This window comes from Carassius gibelio, chromosome A23 (genome assembly GCF_023724105.1).
Source record: "Carassius gibelio isolate Cgi1373 ecotype wild population from Czech Republic chromosome A23, carGib1.2-hapl.c, whole genome shotgun sequence".
Classification (NCBI taxonomy): Eukaryota; Metazoa; Chordata; class Actinopteri; order Cypriniformes; family Cyprinidae; genus Carassius; species Carassius gibelio.
Genome location: NC_068393.1, coordinates 13,788,224 through 13,813,205, shown reverse-complemented (window position 1 = coordinate 13,813,205; position 24,982 = coordinate 13,788,224). Strand labels below are relative to the sequence as shown.

General features: G+C 34.1%; 2 protein-coding genes across 2 annotated transcripts; one reads left to right on the top strand and one right to left on the bottom strand.

The window, feature by feature from the left end:
• Positions 1 to 3,204: 3,204 nt before the first annotated feature.
• LOC127945117 (solute carrier family 2, facilitated glucose transporter member 1-like) lies at positions 3,205 to 10,398 on the bottom strand. The gene is made up of 10 exons (XM_052541697.1): positions 9,955 to 10,398; positions 8,037 to 8,132; positions 6,821 to 6,981; positions 6,487 to 6,727; positions 6,192 to 6,354; positions 5,931 to 6,118; positions 5,108 to 5,212; positions 4,909 to 5,010; positions 4,617 to 4,820; positions 3,205 to 4,532 (listed from the first exon to the last, which is right to left on the bottom strand). The coding sequence occupies exons 1-10, from the start codon at positions 9,970 to 9,972 to the stop codon at positions 4,344 to 4,346; spliced, it is 1,467 nt and encodes a 488-aa protein (XP_052397657.1). The 5' UTR covers positions 9,973 to 10,398; the 3' UTR covers positions 3,205 to 4,343.
• Positions 10,399 to 12,849: 2,451 nt separating this feature from the next.
• Positions 12,850 to 19,976, top strand: LOC127945118 (zinc-alpha-2-glycoprotein). Its single transcript, XM_052541698.1, has 6 exons — positions 12,850 to 13,654; positions 16,250 to 16,295; positions 16,488 to 16,739; positions 17,428 to 17,700; positions 17,859 to 18,116; positions 18,272 to 19,976. The coding sequence occupies exons 1-6, from the start codon at positions 13,613 to 13,615 to the stop codon at positions 18,409 to 18,411; spliced, it is 1,011 nt and encodes a 336-aa protein (XP_052397658.1). The 5' UTR covers positions 12,850 to 13,612; the 3' UTR covers positions 18,412 to 19,976.
• Positions 19,977 to 24,982: the final 5,006 nt, after the last annotated feature.

The window sequence follows — 24,982 nt, the reverse complement described above, 5'->3', positions numbered from 1 at the left end:
TGTTTTAAGCATTCCTATTCTACCAACATTGGACATCATTCATCCTCAAACCAGATCTCCCTGGGAGGAAGCAATCCAAGACAGACTGGCCTATTTGAATGAATATTTGATGGAAAAGGCACTTGCACTATGAATTGTTGATGCTGGAGAAGAAAAGAGTGAGTTCATTTGCACCATAACTGTTGGCAAAATGCTTACAAGCACATTAGTCGTTAAACAACTTTTGGTGCTGATGTATAATGTATTTGTGATTAGGTATATATTTATATTTTGTCTATTTTGACTGTTGTTGTCCTTTTAGATAATTTCCATCCATTTTTCCATCCAACTGTGCCTGGCTATAGAGCCAAAAATATTTATAAATAATTATATAAAACAGTTAATTTGAATATACTGTACAAAAGCAAAATAAATAAATATATGTATTAATTCAATATATAGCATATAATATATAGTGTTTTTTCCACTGCCCACTTTGTGTCATATCAGTTATTTAAGCATGTTTTAAATTGTCCACACTACAACGTTTTTGGATTCCTGTAATGTTCAATATGCCTTTGGTGTTATAGGGTGAAATCATATAGAGAATAAATTCACACAGTGAATAGAGACAACGATTGCATAAAAGCAAATAGGCATGAATTCCTTTAGCTGAAATTGAGAGCGGGAAGCACACACTGTTCTTGCGGTTTCATAAATATTGAAAACACCATGAAATATTTAAATGCTCAACCACATACGTGCATGCTCACCCAAAAACATATCTCTGGAATCTGGCATTGGTCTCTTTATAAAGAACAACTAAAAAGGCATCTGGTCAAGAGAAAGTGCATCATCCATGTGCCCCACCAGCTCTGTGAAGATGCAACGAGCCACCCTCATATGCAAATATAGCTCTAGAGAAAAATGATCAAAAAGATAGCTGTTTATATTTAAGTCATGGCTGCAATCTGATTTTAACAACTTATCCGAATAATTTACATTTATATTCTTTCTGAGAGATTGAATAAGTATCTATAAAAACACCATTGATCTGATTCAAGTCAGCCATGGTGCCTATACAAAGCAATTTTAATCTTGTTTGACTCACAGTTTAGTATTTGCACTTGAGATTTGTATTCAAATTTGAATAATGCTATAAGCACCAATGTATCAAACCACTCCAATCTTCAGACTAAAAAAATATGAATTCAACACCCTTAAAAGACATTTTTCATTTCATTTCAATAAATTCACCTTGAAGATCACATGAAGATCAGTAGATGTCATGTGATATTATTTATCTGAATCAAGAAGCGATCTCATTCTGGCATTACATGAAGTGTGATCTGCAGTGGCTTCTGGGAATTTCACATGGCTGAAGGATATTTGTAGAAAAGCACTTAAACAAAAAAGCCCTGTAATGTCTATCATTCAGATCACTAGCACTTAATCCAGCATTACATCTCTCATTATGCCAGTCAGTAACAAAGTTAAATTGGTTAATTCATATTAATAAAGTACACAGCAGCATACTAATATTAATAAAAATATTTGTATTTACTTTTATTTTTCACACTTTATTTTTCCACATTGACAGATGCCAGGTATGTATATATATTCTCCTAATTCTCAATTAAGGGAGTGGTATAACAAACAAAAATATGAAAGGTTCTGTAAATAATTTCAGCTAAAATGATTAAAATATGCATGTGAATATTAATTATGATATAAAAGGCTAAATAAAAGATGTAAAAGAATGTCATTTTAAACCAAATAAATATTTCAGTGTATGTACTGAAGATGTCTGTACATGTTTAGACAGAATACATTGAACTATGAATAGTTAATTCAGAAAATCATAAATAAAAAATACATAAAACTTATACATTGAAGCAAAAGTTGAAATTGAGAGAATGCTGTAATATAAAGCAAAATGCAATTCACAGTTCTCTCTTAGGTACTATAGTCTGTCTGTCTGTCTGTCTGTCTGTTTGTTATAGGATAGATCCGTGTGAAAAGATCAGGCTCTCATTAAAAGTAGGACCATGTCTTGAGCTGTACATCCAACTGAGGAGTAAATTTAATTAGCGGACTGTGAATCGAAGTCATACTGCAACTCTCTCACTAGATTCATTATACACAATGCAATACATTCTGTGGCCTAGTTCTGCCTCAAGGCATAGCCTTTACTTAAAGTAAATTAGTGGATTTTGTTTGCTTGTTCCTCTATAATCTTAAAAAGGGTTGAGAAAATATTTTCCGGTGCTATGAAACTGTAATGTGGTGGGAGTTTGGCTACGATGCTCTGATTTTAAATGGAGTGGAGCTGAAAATGAGAACAGGAGCTGGAGAGAAAAAGCAATTAATAATCTCTTCAGGAGACTGTGTCTGCATGACTGCACAGCATGCAAACTAATGGATTTCTTCTTCATGTTTTTTTTATTTTATTTGGAAAAATCCATTCAGGTTATGTACACTATGTCAGCATTCCATCTGTAGTGTCTGCATTTTTATGCTTTGTTTTGTCTTTAATATGGCATAGAATGGACAGTAGTTTTTCTGTTTTTAAATGATTTTTTCATCCCTGAGGAAATTCACAGTACGTTCATAACTGTTGGATTTTATAATGTAATATTTAGTTCCCAATAAAATTGTTGACATCCCATCATTATTCTGGCAGGATGCTGCAATCTGTCGCTTTATGACAAAATCACAAGACACCCGATGGTTTTGTCTCTGTCCATTACATTAATAGGATTTTGCTGGCAATCGGCAGACTGGCCCCTAAACTGTACAGAAGGTCCAAATACACGTTTTCTTCCATCACAAGATAGAGTATCTCTGTTGAGATGCTTTCCTGCATTATGGGTTGTACATTTAAGGAATGGTTCACCCAAAAATGTAAATTTGCTGCAAAATGCACTCACAATTTATTCTGTGATGTTTTAATCAGCTGTTTGAACTCTCATTCTGATGGCATCCCATTGAGTGCAGAAGATCCATTGGTGTAAGTGATGTAATGTTAAAATTCTCCAAATCAGTTCCTTTGAAGAACCAAATGTTTCTTGCACATTCCACAATCGAAAGCCAGTACTATTGCAGTGAGAAATGCTGCCATCTTTTGGTCGGGCATAATTGTGTCTATATGCATTTTAAACACCTTTTTGTGACATTTCTGCTAAGCACTGATCAAAACAGAAAATTAACAAGAATGACACTCTGTTGCAGTTTTGTTTATATGATTTATTTCCAACTAAAAATTTAATATTTAGAAAAAAGTAGCATACCCAGCAAGGACATGTCTTGGCACATTTTTTCTTGGATTTCTAATACAATTTCTTTGACATACCGAACAAAACCATATCTCATCTTTTAGAAAGATTTTTAAAAAAAATTCTAAACAATAAGCACATCTATTAAAACAATTTGCTTTAGTAAACCTGAACATATTTACATCCTTTGGATGAATGGCTCTGTGTCAATCTATGCCATGTTAATTGAAAACACTAAAACAAATATAAATATATCTTTACATAAGAAATATTAGAAGCCTGTTTCATTCATAATTCTTAGCAATATGTGAAATAAATAGACAGGATGTCAACAATTATTGCAGTTCTGACAAATGAACAATACTAAATTCTCCTCATCACACACACATTAAACATTATGCACAAATCTGAAATAAAAATATATATATATATTGCATAGGATAACAAATTTATTAGTTGAGTTAATTTACTGGAGGTCAAAATATGATTGGATATGAAACCTCAATGTATAGGAAACGTCTCGGTTTCTCAGGTTGTTTCTACATTGTGTCACTGATGGAGTCCTTGCCGGCTTTGACACAATCTGTTTTGTTTAAAGCGCTATATAAATAAAACTGACTTGACTTGACGTGTTTATAGCACTCCATAATGCTCACACCACCCTATTCTGGGTAATACTGTAAAATGCCAAAAATAATACTTCTCATGACAAAAAAGAAGTGAACATTTGCAAATCCATTAGCTTGTCTCCAGTGTTTTACCACCTAAGGAAGTTTTCATTAATGCAAGAATATACCTAATTGTCATGTTCTAGGGTTGTCATATTTATCTTAAAATCTAAAATCTTATGCAGTTTTTCCCCATGGTATCAAAAAATGTTTTTGAATATTGATATTTTTCAAGGTATCATAAAGTTAGAAAATCCAGTATCGTGACAACACAAGTGCATAGTAAACATTGCATAACCTACTGGATTCCTATTAGAAGTAATATAGTAGTTTGCAATTTTGAACATATCCACCATGCTATAGCTGAGGACACTCAGTTGATTCGTTTATTACATTACTGTATAAACGTGACGTAGTGCTCTCAGAACTGGGAATCTGCCCCCAGTGTGTTCAGATCATCTTGGGAATATTTCTCTGCCCCTGAGCGGAAGCTTGCAGAGATCTCTTCAAATGTCCGGCCTTTAGTCTCAGGAACTTTGAAGTAGGTGAAGACGAAGAATATCAGCAGGAAGATAGTGAAGATGATGAAAACGTACGGGCCTGTCAGTTCCTATCAACAGAGAAACTAGAGTATTTTAAAAAAATTGAGAGCAATAAGAAAAGAAAGACTTTAACTGTGTTCATGTTTCCGTACCTCAACATACTGGAAACACATTCCCACCAAAAAGTTAGCAAACCAGTTGGAGAAACCAGCGACAGCGATGGCAGAAGGCCGGGGACCTTGACTGAAGAGTTCTGCCACAATGAACCATGGGATTGGGCCTGGTCCGATCTCGAAAAATGCCACAAAACTGAAGATGGCTACGATGCTGACATACGACATCCATTGCACTTGATCCTGCAAAGAACAGTTAGCGAATAAACACTATTAACACCAGTGTACACATTATCAGAAATATAGTACATCAATGTAAGCATATACATACTAGTAGTGCCATAGCTATGGTCATGAGAACAGAAGACACAGCCATTCCCATCAGCCCTATGAGATGTAATGATCTTCGACCAGCTCGCTCCACTATGAACAGCTAAATTAGAGAGGCATATAATGATTTTCAACCATATAACTGTCATGAGACTCAACAAAGGCCAAAATCACAAGGAAACAAGTTTTTACTGACTTACAGACACAACTGTGAATGCTGTGTTAACAACTCCAGCACCAATGGTGGCATAGACCGGCTCAGACACCCCTGCTTTCTCAAATATACCAGTGGAGAAATAAAAAACCTGAAAAACACAATATCAAGCACTTATCATGCAAATCACTGTAAATGTAGAGACTTGACAGCTATAGATGAACGTTAATAGGTGCACCAATGGCCAACTAACTAGAATTGTAATTCGCTATAATATCATTTATTTATATTAGCTGGGACAAATTAGTTGTACATGGACAAACAAACATCTCATGAACAGCTTCATGTAATTTTCCATCCGATCACTCTTGCCTCTACAGCTATTTGATCTATTTCTGAAGATAAAACAAATGCTTTCTTATGGATGCAAGTATGCATGTATCCTTGAATTTTTTTTTTTTTTTTTTATAAAACCATAAAGCATAATTTAAAACATAATTTTTTGTAGTAGTATAGGATTACTTATAAATGCTGTTGGTCAAAAATTTGGATTACGATGTAATCCAAAGTGTCTTACTGTAATTGTTTTATGAAAAAATACAGTAAAAACAGTAAAATTGTGACATATTACATATTATATATATATATATATATATATATATATATATATATATATATATATATATATATATATATTTTTTTTTTTTTTTTTTTTTTGCATTAACTGGCACATTGGTAAACTCTGATTAATCATTTTTCAGTAGCTGGTATTTCTAATACAACAAGCAATAGAATTTGGTTGAAAAGGTAGATACTGTAGATGGAACTACTGATAAATCCTAGATAAATAAATAGACAAGAAAACGTACAGCATTGATACCAGAGAGCTGCTGGGAGAGTTGCAGCATGATGGCAATGAAGATGGGCGGGCGATAGAGTGATGAGCGAAACAGCTCAGGGATGGTGACCTTCTTCTCCCTCATCATCTGCATGCTCTCATCCCTCATCTCCTGCATGTCTGCAGCCACGTCATCAGTGCCACGGAGCTTCTTCAGCACTGTGGAAATCAGTTAGTTAGGCTGGCTGGAGAAAACCTAGGAAACATCTTAAGTTGAGTATTAAAAACTGACCAGTCTTGGCTTTGTCCTCTTCGTTCTGGTTGATGAGGAGGTAGCGTGGGCTCTCAGGGCAGAAGGGGAGCAGGGCACACTGGAATAAGGCTGGGATGAAAGTAAAGCCAAGTAGGAAGGGCCACATTGTAGGGTTTCCCATGATTTCTTTCATACCAAAAATCTACAGAACAAAGCAGGAGTGTTTCCAAATGAAGTACACAAAAAACCACAAAGGTCCTATCTATCTATAAAATGTAAAAGTTTCGATGATTGCTAAAAGTGTTCTTAAAATAAAAGAAACTATTTAACTAACCTGTGCTATGAGGATGCCAATGACAATGCCAAGCTGATGAAGTGTGCCCAGTGCCCCACGTAATGAAGTTGGGGCAATTTCTCCAACATACATTGGTACAAAGCCTGTGGACAGGCCAGAGTAAAGGCCCACTATGAAGCGTCCAATAATAAGCAACTCCCAGGATTCAGCCAGCTTGGAAAAGCCCATTAATGCAGCAGCTATGAAGGCCAGAACATTAACAATGAGCATTGAGTTCCTCCTGTTAAATGATCAGAAAGAGAATGTTTAAAGACACGTGAATTCAGGATAAAGGTAAAGTATTTGTAAAGTTCTGGCTGAATAGTCAAGTTACCTGCCAAAGCGGTTTACAAACAGCCCAACTGAGAAGGAGCCGAAAATGCCACCTACTGAGAAGATGGCCACCGATACAGACCAGAGTGTAGTTAGTGTGCTTGACAGCATGTACTCTGAATACCTCTTATGCCACGTCTCATTGTAGAAAGTCTCGATGATCTATGCATGAAAAAATCATTCTATTTCCATTATTAAATAAATTCAGATTTTTTATTTGACATAGCAACTTCAGACTTCAGTCAACAGTCATTTGCTCCAGCAGTTCTACATTAAATTCAGCAGAGGAGCGTCAGAATGGACTTCATAAGAAGCTGCTTGATTAAGTTAATCATCAAACATACAAAACTGCAAAAACAGGCTTATGATCTAGATTAAACAGGCTTATTGTTGAGACTTAAAACTTTCTTCCACAAGAAAAATGAAACAAGTAAAAATAAAGCAGACAAAAGAATATTTAAACCTCTTCACTCCTTAAATGTCCTGCATGCTATTACACTGAATATGTGAACTAAATACCATTCAAAAGTTTGAATTTATAAATTTCAATAACTAATTCAATTTGACAAATTGAAAAATTTAGATGTGATCAGTCAATACAAACATTTGAGTTGGAGAGGTCAGAATTTTTTTTTACAGTGTACTAATAATCTTAATATCACTGTATTACTTCACAGTAATGATGTCATTATCTGTCCTAGACTTTAGATTTTTTCTATTTATCCCATTAAATGACTAGCCAAACCATGCCACATGATTTCCACTCTATATAGAGTTCATTCAAGTGTATGTGGGATTTACCCACAACCCTTACTTGATGTGTATTGAGAGGTCAAAGTCATTTAGTCATTCATTGTTCATGGCGGAAAAAAAAAATAGGCAAATCTAATGATGTTTTATTACTTGCACATAAACATAAATGTAAAAGAGAAATCTATTTGCCTACTACTGAAGTAGTGCTGGTCTATTATTAGAATGCTCTGCACGTGTTAAATCAGCATATCTTAATAGGCTATGGTGGAAGGAAGCTTAATAGAGCATACAGTATACAGCTAGTCTAAAATTAAATGTATTAAATAATAACACTAACATACAAACAGCAACAATACTGTAAAAGTTAATATGGGTGAAAATACCCAAATATCCATATGCTGATACTTAAGTGCTTATGACAAATGATGTGCCATGTCTGTAGTTACACGTTTAAAATTGTTCACCTTCTGAGGGGCATTGATGACTCCTGTGTTGTAGCCAAACTGCAGGGAGCCGATCACAGCAGTCCCAGCAGCCATCAGCAGCTGAAGAGTCAACTGCTGTAAAAGAAGAAGAGCATTTCAGTTCAACTATAAAGAAATATTTTAATTTGGTTCGCAAATTAACAATTTTATCCTTCTGAATTATATGGAACAATATATATATATATATTTGTACTTTGAGATCAACAAACAACTCAGAGAAGCATCTGCCTGCAAAACTGGAGGCTGCATTTTCAGGACTGCAATCCTAGGACTGCATTTCTAGGACCCTAGGTTTTTAGTGACAATGCCACCTACTGAGTTAGAGGACCAGTGAAGATGGATGATGAATATATATATATATATTCTGTGGCAGAAACAAAATACAGATTGTGAAATGTAAACTTGGAATTCTGGAGAAAAAAAGTCAGATTTGTAAGATATAAATTTAGATTTGCAATATGTATTCAGAACTGTGAGAAAAAAAAAGTCAAGAAAAAAAAGTCTTTTATTAGCTTTATTATTTATTTATTTAGGCTTCCATATAGACTTGATATATAGATATTCATAATTGTGTAATTTTTCACTCAGTCGGTGTACAACAATAGTCAATTCAATATGGCCCTTCCATTCCTTTCACAGCTTTGCTGTTTGTTTAAAAAAAAAAAAAAAATTCAAATTATTTAAAAAAAAAATTTCTAACCTACATAAAAACAATGGTTTATTCCACAGAATTGAAGACCCAAAAAGCAGCAACATGTAAGATGCTGAATGAGGGAAACCCTCCAACCACAGGACTTTATATAACAATGCTCAAAGAAAACGACTTCATCGTGAGCTCCAGCACGAAGGGTCGGATTAACAATATACAATTCGGCATGTGATTTTATATGTGCCCCTAAGCATTCTAAATAACACTTTAAAATGAACATAGGGCTGAATATTTTTCTGGGAATCCAACCTTCTACCTGTCATACATAGAAAACAATAGTTATTCTCAAGCGTAAGAAGGTTTACATCAAGTAGCCTTGTAGTGTTTTTTTATCTGTCCCCTGCCTACTGCAGAAACGCTGAGTTTTAACAAATATTCCTTGTATTAGAAAATAACGGTTATGGCAGGTTTACTGTTGGACAATTGCGTCCCCTGGCTGTCAGGCTCGGTACAGTTCTGACTCGACCACAGACTGCAGCACTCGTGTTTACAAGTAACACTTGAAGCTTGTTAAATATTATGTAACCATAGATTAATACATGAAATAAATTGCAGTTGCAATAAAAATGCATGCATAAAAATAAAAAATAAATAAATGGATGTGCATTTACCAATGTTCACGGAGTACAATTATCATCAAGACCTTAGAAGCTTAACATTCCTGTTAAAATAAACATATAGAAAATAACCAATGCAAGGCCAACCAAGCCACTGAATCAAAGGTGTTTAGACTTCAAAGGCGATACAGCAGCTCTTTTTCTTTAAATCTTAATAAAAACCATTTAAAAGCACTGCTCTTCTAATTCCCTTTAGCACAGTTAGGCTATAATAAGCAAATGTCATTGTTCTACAAAAAAAAATAAAAATAAAAATCGTTCATTATAATGCATATGCATAAACATTAATCTAGTTCAAAGTACTTTCATCACTTTTCCTGGAAAGCCAGATGAATGAGTCTTATATCAATGTCAGAAAGGGTCTGTTTCTCCTAGGCTGTGGTTTGAGAGATCTTATTAGAAGGCTTTCCTACGCATTTCCATTACTTAAGGGATTAAATCTGATGACATCTTTATTGCTGGAGACAAAAATAGGATTTGCTTTTCATCTAATTATTTTCCTTGGATAGCCTACTATATTGGAAAAACATCACTACACTAGTGTTATAAGGAAGGCAATATTTAACTTTACCTTTTTATTAGACTCCATGGTGGCAGATAAAAAAATAAAGTATAGAAGAATAATTTTCTTCTTTTCGTTGTGGTGTAAAGCTGCAGTCCTAAAACCCCAAAGCGCGAATATATTACAATTTAAAATCCACAATGTATCATCCAACTTGTCATATTGAAAGACGCCTTCATGTCTTCTGTTAGTCAGAGAACTGTTATCAGTGGAGTAAAGAGCTTATTATAAACTCACTGGCCGCTTTGAGCCGTTGCTGCGATACGTCAACGCGTCCGCCATGTTTGTGAGGGCAAGAAATGCCAGCTGCGGATTTTTTTTTTTTTTTTTTTTTTTTATAAAAACACGATAACGTTCACATTTATCAACCTATTTCAGAGCTTTTGTGATCTACGTGCAGTTAAAAATAACTGGTCTTCAAGTTATTTAGTGATTAAGAAATTGTGAACGCTCACACTTATTGTCTCACTTGTTGATTTCATTTGATGTAAATAGAGTGGTTTAGTTGTGATGACAAAATCTAATAAAGACTAATTCTGGACCGCTTCCCTCAAGATTTTCCTATATTTTATTCAATAAATGAGTAAAATAATGTGAAAAACTTGACAATGCTTCACATTTTGTTCTACAGTAAAAAATTACTGTTTTGTTCCGAATATAAGATGATGTCTTTTTTTCTTGGAAATAGCCTAGTAGGCCTACATCTGAAAAAACGCGGTCGTCTTATATTCAGGGTCCAGACTTTGACATATCTATAAGTCAATAATACAACCACAGCAATAAGGTGGCGCAAAAAACGCGTAAACCGATTGTGAATGAAATACTTAATTTAATGTGTGTTGTAAAGATTGAGTGAAAAAAAAAAAAAAAAGAAAACGCTTACAGCGGCATGAGTTGTGACTGTCATTAGCCTGATGGGACCAAACTTTCTCTGTAAGTGATTTTGAAACATATGAAAGGACCCACATTTGAAGACTACAATAAGATTTCACTTCTACTGTTAATAAAATTCTGGTATAGGATACTATGAGATGGATGGACTAAATGTGATATAATTTAAATGGGCTACCTGTTATTTGGTATATATGGTACACTGTAAAAAATTTCTTGTTGTTTTTACAAAAACTTTTTGGCAGCTGTGGTTGCCAGAATAATTTTGTAAAAATACAGAAAACTGTAAACACATTTACGTCAAAAACTGTTAATTTTACAATATAAAGCTGTAATTTACAAACAAGAAAATGTGAATATAAACCAGTAAATTCAACAACACACAAAATTAAATCTGTTTTGTACCTTGAAAATACTGACAACCACCATAATAATAAAGATGGTACTGTATAAGAGAAAGTCACATGAAGTATCAAAGCTCATCACAAGTAGCTTCACCACAAGCAGAAGTATATATTAACATATAGAAGGTGCACATTTATGGAAACACAAAACACCATCATGGTAACACACGTGATACTTAAATAATGCAAAAAACTTTCATTAAGCAACAGAAGATGTAACATAAAGCTCAAATGTACATAACTGATAACAAGAACTATTTAAAAACATGATTATTTAAACAAAATACTTTCAAACGTGGAGTGTCACGCAGGGAATTCTGGGAATATCAGTTTACAGTTTTAGACTGTAAATTATACATTGATTTGTTCTTTTTTTACTTCTAAAAGCTGTATAATTAACAGAATTTTACTGTAAATTTACATTAAATGCTTTGTTAGATCTTTTACAGTTTTTCCCTGTATATAGTACGGGAACTTACTGTTAACCTATTATCAGTTTTTTTCCGTAGCGTTTTTACAAAATTTTACAGTTAAAATTACACTTATTTTTTACAGTGTATATCAAAAAGTGTATATTTTTAAATGTGATTATTGTTGGTAAATGTTACCAGCATTTACCATACTTTCAAAACAAAAATTAAAACAGGAAAGAGATGCAACAGGAAAGAGATGCAATATGCAATATGAAAATAATTTAAGAAAAAAATTATGTGTTTTGAGGAGAAAGAGAGGAAAAAAAACTAGATTTGGTTTTAAGCCTTTTTTCAAAGGGTAGCCTATCTAAGAAAAGTGGGGGTTGTCTTGTATTCTGGTCAGTATGGGAGACAAACCCATGCAGAAAACACAAAATTTGAAACAGTTGTTTATTTTTCGTTAATACATATGAATGTTTGGGGTGTGAGTGAGAGCAGTTTATGTTGTACAACAAAATGTCAAAGCTGCTCCCCTGAAAAAAAAACATTCTATTAATCAAAATTGATAATCATTATTACAACATCCAGAGCAATAGTAAACAATGATTTTGTCATGATATTGCAGCTTGATTCACTAATGAGTTCCTGTGTTTTCATTTCTAGGCTATTTACATTATGTAGCTACTTTTTGTGTAAAGACACATACAGTCCACGATCAGCATTAAAAAGCCTATATAAATAATTTTAAATGCTCTCTATAATAATTTCTATTCCTATTAATAATTCATTTCATTTAGTATATAGCGCTGTTCTGGTCACTCAAAGCACTTAACATAGAAGGGGGAATCTCCTCAACCACCACCAGTGTGAAGCACCCACCTCCAAATATTTGACAAAAACAACAGAAAGATTTAATAAGGTAATTATATAAAATTATATTCTAATAAAAATTGTTCTGGGGGGAGAGAGAGAGAGAGAGAGAGAGAGAGAGTGGTTTGAATATGAGCAGGATCATTCTGGCCATTCATTTAGGGCTGCACTGGCTTTTTAACCAGTACAAATACAACATTAGGCTGTTGAAGAATAGCCTTGTCTCTTGGAAATGCAGAGAACAGGCTTTCTTCAGCATTCCTTAAAGGGTTAGTTCACCCAAAAATGAAAATTATGTCATTAATAACTCACCCTCGTGTCGTTCCCAACCCGTAAGACCTCCGTTCATCTTCAGAACACAGTTTAAGATTTAGGTTTAGTCCGAGAGCTTTCAGTCCCTCTACTGAAAATGTATATATACTGTCCATGTCCAGAAAGGTAATAAAGACATCTTCAAAGTAGTCCATGTGACATCAGAGGGTCAGTTAGAATTTGTTGTAGCATTAAAAATACATTTTGGTCCAAAAGTAACAAAAGTTACAACTTTATTCAGCATTGTCTTCTCTTCCGGGTCTGTTGTGAGCGCGTTCACGACGCTGCTGACGTACCTGGCTGCTGACATGTTATCTTTGCTATTGGGCGCACCAGAAAACACGTCAGCAGCATTGACATCTAATAACGTCTAATAATGAGATACTAAGTGATAATTATGAGAAAGTTTCTCAGTACTATGACTTAGCCTACAGAATCATACTTTTCTCAACTGTGGCGGAAACAGGCTTCCATACATATATGCTAGGATTACATAAAAGCATTTAAAGCAAATTATGCATAAAATGAATAAGTGCATTTTCATTGCATTTAAAAGATGTTAAGTAAAAGTTCCACCAACCGTTTTTCTTTTTCCTCGGTGGGAGGGAACGTTTGACAGAGGAAGTATGCTGCAATGGACAGATTACGTCTCCCCATTTATTGGTACATGGAGTGTCTCTCCAGTCTATCCACTGAGCTTCAGCCTCTTATTCACAAAGAATAATATTTGTATAGAGTGAATAGAGAACAAAACGACAACAAAAACTGGACTCAGAGATGTCAGGACTCCCCACGATCCTGGTGAATAACTTCCTCTTGGTAAGCACAAAGGCTAAATTAAACTCACATCATAATATACTTAAGTCTTCCTTTGACTAACTCAGTCACATAAAAGACAGTAGACTAAGTAGGTAATGTTAGGTGACTGTACTTACTTAGCACTGTGTAATTCTGCCCTCTGGTGAACTGGAATGTGTACTGCTAAGAATTTGTTGGAGTGGGTAGTTAGTAGTCTACAGAATCAAAGTCTAGGTTTTTTCTTTTTTTCATGGTAAAATAAAACGCTGCTTTTAAATGAAGAAACAATTCTCACACAATTCTCCGGTACTAAATACCTTAAATAGTTGTAACAGAGATTATTAATAGTAATCAAGTATTGTGTCATCAGAGCGGATTTCTCTATTTTCACTTGAGCAGTAGGTTAATCACATGATTACTTTGAAATGTCCTAGAACAGAACTTCCTTTTTTGCGCAATGATGCAAAGTAATTTTGCCTTATTTATACAGCCGAATTTGTCATCATTTCTTGTGTAACCAAAGCCACATGAAATACGTATAGTCAGTAACACCAAACAAGATAATATCGGTTTTGTAGGTTTTGTTTGAAAGTACGGTGAGAAGCATTATTATTATTATTATTATTTTATTTGCAGATTCCAGTTAAACATTAAAGACAAGATTGCATGTGGCACAGACTCCTGTACATACATATAATCAAAATGTTACATAAAATGATTTTTGGCAAAGCTGTTTTTCAAATATTTGAGAGCTTAAATGTCAAACCTTTTATTATTTTATTTTCTTATTACTTAAATTGACCTTTTAATATGAGCCCATGGAACTGTCACTTGATGCAGCTAAATTAATTATTAAATAGCTTCTCTAATCTTTTTGTATTCTATCTCTTTGTTTTCTTTTAATTTATTATACAATAAAAAATAAAATAAAAAAGGCCTCTAACACTTTCTTGCTGTATTCTTTTCCTAATCAATCTTTTTTTCATTTTCTTTTTATTTATTATATGATTTAAAAAACCTTGCTTAGTGTACTGCATTAAGCTAACTGCTTGTCATAGCACATATCATTGCTCTTTTGTTGCTTTTGATACCGTTGTCCTCATCTGTAAGTCGCTTTGGATAAAAGCATCTGCTAAATGACTAAATGTAAATGTAAATAAAAAAACACTAATGGAAAAATATGAATTCAACACAGTAGTCTTTGTTTTATTTAATTGAAGGGAGAAACAAATACTGAACAAAGCATAGAAATAATAGTCTAAGTGGTAATGGGGATCTGAAAATACTATCATAATACTTAATAAATTGTTTTGTTTGTTTACAATTTCAAAGAAGACATAAAACGATTAAATTCAACAATAAACAACATAAACAAAGGGGATGAATAAAAAAAATGTTTGCTTATGACAGCAGTATAAATAAATTAACAATGTATTCAAGACCCTTTGCTCGTTTTGTTTTCATAGTACACAATAATATCCTTAATGTAAAAATGTAGTTACCCTATCCTAAATAAAAAGAAATGTTACCAATTCCATTCAAAAGTTTTGGACAATTTAACATTCAAAGAACAAATCTCTTTCATTTTTACAAAAGGAACATAAATCGTCAATTATCAAAGTATCTTGAGTATTGTTGTTGACAGTAAAGCCATGATGTCATGAAAACCAGAGCGTTTGACCAATACGATTTTAGCAAAAGTTGACACTGGTTGCTTGCTAATAACACTTTGTACCAATGCAACATCTCAGGATAGACTTGTTATAGTGTATATGCTGATTATACAGTCTACAGTCTCTCACGTTATTTACCAAATAAAATCGTAAACTGGGGCGTCGAAAACAAAAGTATCTGTATTGCAGTATCACTGGATGTTCTGACATGATGTCAACACAAGCAAAACAGGTTTGGCAACTTAACTTACCTAAATAATGTAATATCATGTAGCCTTTTTGCAAATCCACTAAAACACCGGATAAAATGTATTGTTTTGTATTAGCATATATAAGAAGGCATATAGCAGACTATAGAATGACAAAATGTCATCAGATTTATAAGCTACTGTGCTGTGTGGAACTTGCTAGCTTATTCCCATATCTGAACAACAGATCAAATGACACTGACAGCATCTGTGCAAACCTACCTGCCGTAAATAATGATGGGGTCTAACTTTTAGATCTTATTTTATATTATCAATTTTTTTCCAAAAAAAAAATTTGTCACCTTTCCGTTATTATAGATTTAGATCTTTTGAAGTTTATTCTTAAATGTTTAATCTTGATGGTTTGTTTCTCTTTGGCTACTTACCAATTAAATAAATACATGGACATAATGACATTGATTTGAGCTTAAATTTAGCCTGTTTTAATGTTAGGCTGTATATTATTAGCTTCATCTTAGAAGAAAAAATAAATGATTATAATGTACGAACAATCAGCCTGCCAACAAGATGAACACTTCAACAGTACTATATTAATTTTCAATATAATTTTCTAGTGGCTAATTGTTAATAAGAACTAAGGTGCTGGTGATAGATCTACTGTAGGTGTCTGAGTAGAATGAATATATTTACATTCTATTCATTCTGTTTAAACATTTTCCTGAATATTATTACAGTTCTTGTTGCTGTCCTCCCTGGTGGCTTTGCATGCTGAATACTCCGGTGGGTTGCCATATGTCCTTTCCTTTTCACTAATTGCAAGTGTCCATGTTACATTTCTGATTAAGCAATCAGTGAGAGATAATCAGCACTATTCAAAGCTTCACAAAAGTTCATAAGCACTGCAAAGTATTTATAAAATACTTCTCACATGAGCAATGTATAATATTTTTCTTGTCTGTTTTTTCCCCACAGGACATCACAGTTTGATCATATATGTGACATTTGCTCCCAGTCATCAATATCTACCTAAATACTCCTCATATGGCATGCTTGATGATTACAGAGTGTTTACTTATGACAGCACCTCTGATGCATTTTCACATCCCTTCGGCCAACTGGAATCTCTGTCCACTGTCTGGAGAGATCTCAGGGATTGCACAAACTTTAAAACGGGATATTTCAACCTGTTTTCAAGATATGCAAATTTAACCTTGGGGTTGAATGGTAGGTCTGGGAGTCTCTTTCTAGTACTACAACTTGTCTAAAACTTTCAACCAGTGTTAAATAAATACATGAATACTTGATAGACTAAATAGGTGGTGTCGTTGCCTTTTGAGACCGCACCAATCTGATCTGACAGCTTTTGGGATTTAATAAGCAATTTTACTCATTTAATTTCTTGAAATACTTTTTAATATTAATAAAATGACAAAATGATTATGTGAGGAAAATGTGGACAGAAATTTATGTTGAAGAAAGTTTCTCACAACTATGATTATACAAAAAAAGTCAAAGTCACTTGTTTATCTATTATAAGAAAGGAAAAAGAGCTTTAACTTGTATAACCTTCCAAATATTCAATGGTAAATTTTAAACTTTTAGTTGGGTTTGATTGCAGAAATAAAATAACTGTTTAGGCTCACAGTTATAAAGCTGGAAACCCAGTGTCATCTAATTTATCAGCTTCTGATTTAATAACTGCAAATATTACATTAATCTAGGACTGTGTAATGGGAGAGTCACCATGCTCAGAATCACAATAGCTGTTGTCTGCATTTTTAATAAAGCCCAATATTCCGCAACACTACAGCAACCGCAAATTAGCAAATTATTCCTTCAAATTATTTTAGGAATGAAGAAGAGTCCTAAAAATGGTTCCAGTTCTAATTAAACGATGATTTTGTATTATTAGGTCCTCTCTTGCAGTTAATGTATGGCTGTCAGCTGAGCCATAATGGAACGTCAAGTGGACTGTATCATTTTTCAGCCGATGGAGAGTATAGTCTCTCGATGGATATGGACAGCCCTCAATGGTACTCATATTTGCCACAGGATCTGGACATTAAGAACATTCTAGACAGGTTTGAGCTCTGGAATCACAATAATCTCATATACATTCATCGTGATTGTGTTCCTCGACTCAAGAAGTTCTATGAACACAGTAGAACAACACTTGATCAGAAAGGCAAGTGTGTTTGTGTATCTTTAAATGTATCTAGTGTTGTTTATAGTTATTCATGCATCCAACCAGGTTATATTCGGCTTGATAAAAAAAAAAACATTGTATTCAGCTTAATATATTTTTGTAATCTTTTTTATTGCTTGTTTCACCTGCGCTTACAGTTCGCCCTGAAGCTGTGATCAGTCAAAAGCGCGCTGGAGCTCTAAACTGTGTGGTGACGGGATTTTACCCTAAAGATATCACTGTAGAGTGGATGGTTAATGGACAGCCAGTCTTAGATGGGATATCAACAGGCTCCCTGCCAAATCATGACCAAACATACCAAATTCAGGTGATTATTCTGTTATCTGATCCTACACACAACTACTCCTGTCAAATAAAGCACAGCAGTCTTCAAGAACCAATGGTCCTTACATGGGGTAAGAATAGATCACAAAAATTCCTATATATATATATATATATATATATATATATATATATATATATATATATATATATATATATAATAAGCATGCAGCTTGCTTATGACATGATTGACATCAGTATGACTTGCTGTTTCTTGCTTTCCCAACAGATGCTTCCTCAGGTATGACTGATAAAACTTCTTTGCACATTGGTTTTATTGCAGGACTTATCGCAGTGCTTACACTAATAGTAGTTCTTATGTGTTTCATATTGAAGCGTGTAATTTGGAAAAGAAATGCATATTTGTAATATAATTGTACATTTTATTTTAAAATAATATATTATTTTCTAAATATTATATTTTTTTCACTGTCCCCGTAAAGGCTTGCAGTATAAAACTCCTATAAATAAACATGGTATTTATATGATAAACTTTATATTTATAAATTATTGTATTTTGGTTATTAATTTATTATATGTTAGTTTATTGTCATTTTATGTTACATAAGTGAGATTCATGTTGACTGTCTTTCTTAAAATTTGTTTTAGTACTTTGATGTGGATATTTGTAAAATAGGGAAATTAGATCTTATTAGCTAGAACTGTGTGACTGAAGCAAGTCAAATTAGTTCCATTAACTGCAGTGTCACTACTCTTGCACATAAAAGAATATGTATGAAAGGGTTTAGATCGTGTGATTTGATATCATCTGGAATAGAAATGTGAACATTAATCGATGTGTGATGCCAAGCACTTGATCATGTTTCAACCAAAGACCACAGAATTGAGAACTGCATGGAAATATTATGATAACTGGCTGGGCTGGGAGTATCATTTGAGAGCTACGAGGCACATGCAGTCCCATCTAATAATCTGACCTCAAGCACCACTTCCATCCTGACCACTTCAGCACACTCAACACAAATGGAAGGGGAAACCCTGCCCAAATCAGCTTCTCTGCAGAGTTAAACACATTACAAATGTTCAAAAGCATCTGTGGGAATAATCTGTTTATGCTTTTATATATCATTTTGGACCATTTTTGATGGTCACCGTTGTTGTGATTCTCACGCTGATACTTGATATCTGTGTCTAAGTTATAAAGATTTTTTTTTTAGTTTTTGATCTAAGTAGGTTTTAAAAATGCCAGATCTGATATTGTTCACGGTGTTGGCATAATTAATAATAATAATTAAAAAAAACTCAGTAATTCCAGTCTCTACATGATGATTATTTCAAAGCATAATCAACACCACATTATCACTTTTCCTCAGGGTTGTCTGGCTGTTATAACACAATTACAATAACCAAAAAAAATCTTAAATGTTGAATTAGATTTTTTTTTTCTCCTTTGGTGATTCTGCTTGTTAACATCAGGCATCTTCAATAATGTTCAATCATCACTTAATTAATCACTTAATTATCTCATTAACTAACACTAGGGATTTTGTTGTGTACAGTATCTGGAATTGAAAATTAACTTTGTTCATTTTTATCTGTCTTACTTTTTGAGGCCTCTGTATAATCCAGTATACAACGAAAATATATCTAAATAAATAAATGTTTATATAAACCATTAGCACATAATTATTATTCATGTTTTATGCAAACAGTTCGGAATCAAAATGTTCATAATTAAATTAGCTTTTCATCAAAATACCGAGATGCTGAAAATGAGACTTACCTGTTTGCTGTCATCCCTTGGCCTAATCAGGCTGGTGGTTTGGTTAAGTTTGGTCTTGTCTGTGGTGGTCATGCTGATGAGAGAGAAAAAGAGAGACCAGAACGCAGAATGAGAAGCAGCTGTCTGCTTCTCCAGCACAAAGGAAAACACAAACCACAACCCACATCTCATTCAACACATACATAAAAACACCCCCATTACATGCTTCTCACCTGATGCCTCATTCAGCAACTAACATATCCATGGCATCAGCTTTTGACCACCATTTGAACAAATCAAACGGAAAGGCTTACTCATTGTTCAGACTTACATTACACATTATTCCTATACACATACAGTACTGTCTAATTCAATCAAGCTACTGGAAGTTTCTGAACCTTGTGTTCTGGGGTGCGTTTCCCAAAACCATGGTAACTAACCTGTTAGCAATGTTGGTTGGCAATGGGAAATTGCATTGCATCCAACAAAGTTGCTAACTTAGTTACACCCCTGATCACCGTTTACCATGACAACAAAGACATTAAGTACACTACACTGGAAGAAAAAAATGTAGATGTCACACTTTGCTCGAAGAAGGAATGAAAAGATACAGGAGAATGTGGTAGTAGAATATTTAATCAAATGCACATGGTGGACAGTGGACATCGAACCAAGAACACTTTTTAAAGACAGAGACTGATGGGACACAATTGGAATCAAATTAGCTAAATGCACAGTGTATGTTCGGCCTTATATAGTGAATGTGTGATTGCTTTCAGCTGCTGTGTGTAATCAGTGCATTTGGCTGTGTGCGTGTAATCAGTGCAATGGATGATGGGAACTGTAGTCCGGGTGGAAGTACAACAGTGGGTGTGGTGCAAGAGTCCATGTGGTGAGCGGGTGACCTATTGACAAATGAACGGAAGTTCCTAGACCAGATTCATGACAAAAACACTACATAATGTAATGCATATGTCAAAATACGGTACCATTCAACAGTTTGGACATGACTATAATAATAATACGAATAATAATGAATTTTAATTTACTTTAAAATGTAATTTATTACTGTATTGGCATAGCAGAATTTTCAGCACTACTACTACTACCATTAGTGAAGTACTCAAATACTTGAATGTCACATGATCCTTCAGAAATCATTCAATATGATGATTTCATACATTAATAAATAAGTATTTTTTATTATAAACTTTGGAAATGATTGTGCTGCTTAATATTTTGGGGCAACTGTGATATATTTTTCAGAATTCTTTAAATAACAGAAAGTTCAAAAGAACAACATTTATTTGTATAGAAATATTATAGGAAAGTTTTAACATTATAAATGTCTTTACTTTCACTTTTGATCGATTAAATGCATCCTTGATGAATAATAGTGTTCATTTGTTTTTGTTTTAAAAAAAAAGCTCAGACACTTAACTTTTTAATGGCAAATTAAAAAATAAAGAAAACTAACAAACACAAATACTTTTCACTAAAATAAATAGATGATTAAAAAATATATATAATTGTTATATAAAATTATAATGAAATAAAATAACCTAGAATTATACTTAATGACATTAATGCTGCAATTTATTTTCTAAAATCAAAAGATTATTATATTCTATTGGCAGAATACTTTGGGGGTCTGTCACATAAATAAAATTAAACTTCTGAGTGAAAACCTGACTGAGTGTAAAGAAACTAAATATAAACCAAATATAATGGCAGGCCATCCCTACTCTGAAATAAACTTTTATTTTTAAAAGGGGTATGTAAAGAGTCATTTGTGAAATATTCCTTCATTCTAAATACACATCTAAATATCCATAAAGGCTAAATACAGTAATATGAGCAGACATGCGTCTAACATCCTGTACATTGACGTGAACTTTCACCAACTCGCCAGAGGATGGCAGCAGTAAAATACTAAGGTTGAAGGTCTATTTTCTGTATTTACAGTATATACTGTGTCTGTTGGACGGCTTTCAAAATGTGAATTCTACTCACTTATTACTTTATATACAGTGTATATTTGCATTATTCAAAAAAATGATTCTAAAGAAGTAGAGCAAATACCTCAGGGACATTTCTGTACTTATCATTAATATTTCAGAGGGAAAGCCTTGAATAATGGATCATGGTGGCGGTAATTGTGTGTGATGTCATGTAAACATTAATCATGAACTCTGAACCTTTGTGGTGTTCACTGCAGGAGATGAAAAGGTATTTTCTTTTTTCGCCAGTGCATGCCAAACTGACAGCACTAACCACAGATAAATTGTAAAAGACACTGCACCATATTAAACCATGAACGATATTAGTTGATAAAATAAATAAATAAAATATAAGTCCTACTATTACAAATGTGAATGTCTGTCTCTAGGGATGAGAAATGGCAGTAGGTTGTTCATTGCCTGTGTGTGGATGGACAGGCAGCAGTCTGCCCCCATTCAGAGGAGGTGAGTGATTTACAGCTCAACACAAGGGAGATGGATGGGAAAGGGGTGGATGTCTTGTGTATATGGGGGCAATTACAGTGATGCTGGGGCATTTAGGCTACTGCTGATAAGGAACAGCGCTGAATGGGGGTGAGCTCTTTTTCACCTCAACAACAGCTTTGTCATAAGTGTGATGGATCCTGCTAATCTAGTGTCAGTCTTTCCTTTTCTGGGAACTGAAATGGGATGTTCTCATTAATCGGATACACAGATGTGTGACTCAACCGCATCTCAAGTTAATGCTTCCTTCACTGTTATCTTGAAGGAATCTTTCAACATTGTGAAACTTCACTGTCTTGGCTGGTTGGGTGAATTCCGGTGAAAATTACCAATCATCTATCAGTGCCTTTGTCTGTAATTTTGAGAAGGAATGTGCCTGTGTGGTGACAGCAGTGATGTCAGCGCCTTTCATGTTGCTTCATATCAGCCGTATAAAGTGGATTCAGGCTACTGCATTGGCTTACGCTCTTTAATATAGCCTATAGCATCAGTGACATCTATTAGAATAAAATGATACAAAACGGTACCACTTTAATTTGAGTGAGCTTATGCTATTGGTAATCAGCACAACTAAATTTCTGAGTCTTCTGAGTATCTGTGCCATCTATAGATAGATAGAGCGATAGATAGATAGATAGATAGATAGATAGATAGATAGATAGGTTTTCTTAATTATCCATACATACATTTTCTGAAAAACCATGAGATATGCATATCAAAATTTGATACTTTAGGCCTTTGAAAAACATTTATATGTTTTGTCTCCCACAATAAAACGCAAAACAGCAAAAACCTGTCTGTATGATTTTTTTTTTCTTTTAAAGGAGCATTTTTATCAGGCTCCTATGAAAATAACATTGGACATTTTTGAAAATAAGGCATTGTATAACAGACTAATAACCTTTTCTTTGCCATTAAATTTAAATTATTGAACCTAAACACAGAAGCTTGATAAAAATGCTAATTTAAAAGAAAAATCTTAGATGGACTTAGAGATGATTGATCATTGTATCTAAACAAATTATATATTTATATTTTATTTTTATTTTTTATTTTTACAACTTCAACAACTGAATTTGCTTTTTGTAAACTTGATTTTCACATTTAAAACATAGCTGTCCCTTAGTTTCCAAAGAGTTTCACTATAATCATCTCATGATCAAAACAAAAGTTCAAAAAATAAAACTATTGCCTAAAATATGAATAAAACCGACACAATACACAACTGTGACCACACCTGATAAACGTCTGCCTGGATGGTTTGGTCATGCAGACTTATTTGCCTGAGTAAAATGTCTCAGAAAACCTCAGTCAATGTATTGAACTCTTGTCTGATTTACATGTAAGTTAGGAGCTAAAATATCTGGATCAGCTTCCTGTATTCCCCTTCAATACACTCCAAAATATCTTGGATTTCCATTTGTCTTATGTTGTTGGCAGATGTTTTCCTACCGAAGTGGATGCTCACATGGCCGCACTAGTTATTAGCTAGTTGCTAATTCAGATCAAGTACAAAGGCCAGACCTCATACCAAGAATCATAACAATAAGGGCCCTATCTTGCACCCAGCGCAATTGACTTTGTACACCGACGCATGTGTCATTCCTATTTTGCACCCGCGCAAAGCGCGCTTTTTGCCTCCACAGACGCACGTCGCTAAACTAGTGAATGAACTTGCGCTCCCTGGGCGGTTCAGCGCAAAAAAGGAGGCGTGTTCCGGCGCAAACAATCCCTGGTGCTATTTTGCTGTTCCATTAAACAATTGCGCCACTGACCAGAAAAAACCTAGTCTAAAGTCAGTGGCGCGTTGCGCGTTGTTCATTATGCTATTTTAAGGGCGCATGCTTGACCATAATGTATAGCGTGCACAACGCGCATACACTTTGCTCATGTAATCTACACAGATGCAACAGTTATTTTTGCAAATCATAAATTGTTACACAAAAAAATATTAACACATGAGATGACAGAAATCATTGTGGTGTATTTTGGGTGGGTTTCTCCCATCCCCATACAACACAACTTCTCTGTCTTTCACTGCTCTTACAAGAACATCAGTCTCCTCTGCTGTGAACCGCTCCTGGCGTGCGCCTGGTAAATACGCCATAATAATAGCAATCCATAATGGAACTTGCGCACCTGCTTTTAAAGGGAATGTTGGATGACGCTCTGATTGGTTTATTTCACGTTACGCCCAAAACACACCTATGAATAATGAAGCTACTTCAGACCAACCCACTTTAGATTTGCGCCGGGCGCAAGAGCCATTTATCCCGCCGGGAAAATAGCAACAGCGCCGAGACCCACCCACAAACTTACTTGCGCTTCGCGCTTTGACACTTGCGTTTCAGATCGTTAAAATAGGGCCCTAAGTCTTAGAGTGTAGTTTACTGTATACTGTACACTCCCTTTAACTGCAAGTGGACTAAATCTAAGGTTTTCAAACTGGGCTCTAGGGCAAGAGAATGCAATTCTAAAATTTTAGCAAAAATTAAGTATACATATACAGTACGTTTCATTTACGTTTTATTGCAGCTGTCACCTGTAGTTTGCACACTGAACAACTCTATTTTCTGGTTTCTCTTATATTATAGCTGCTTTGAAACCATATGTTGTTCAAATTACTATGCAAATACATTTGAATTAAAAATGTTATTCAAATTCAAATACTGGGTGGAAAAATGTAATATTTATATATGACAGGGTAAACCTA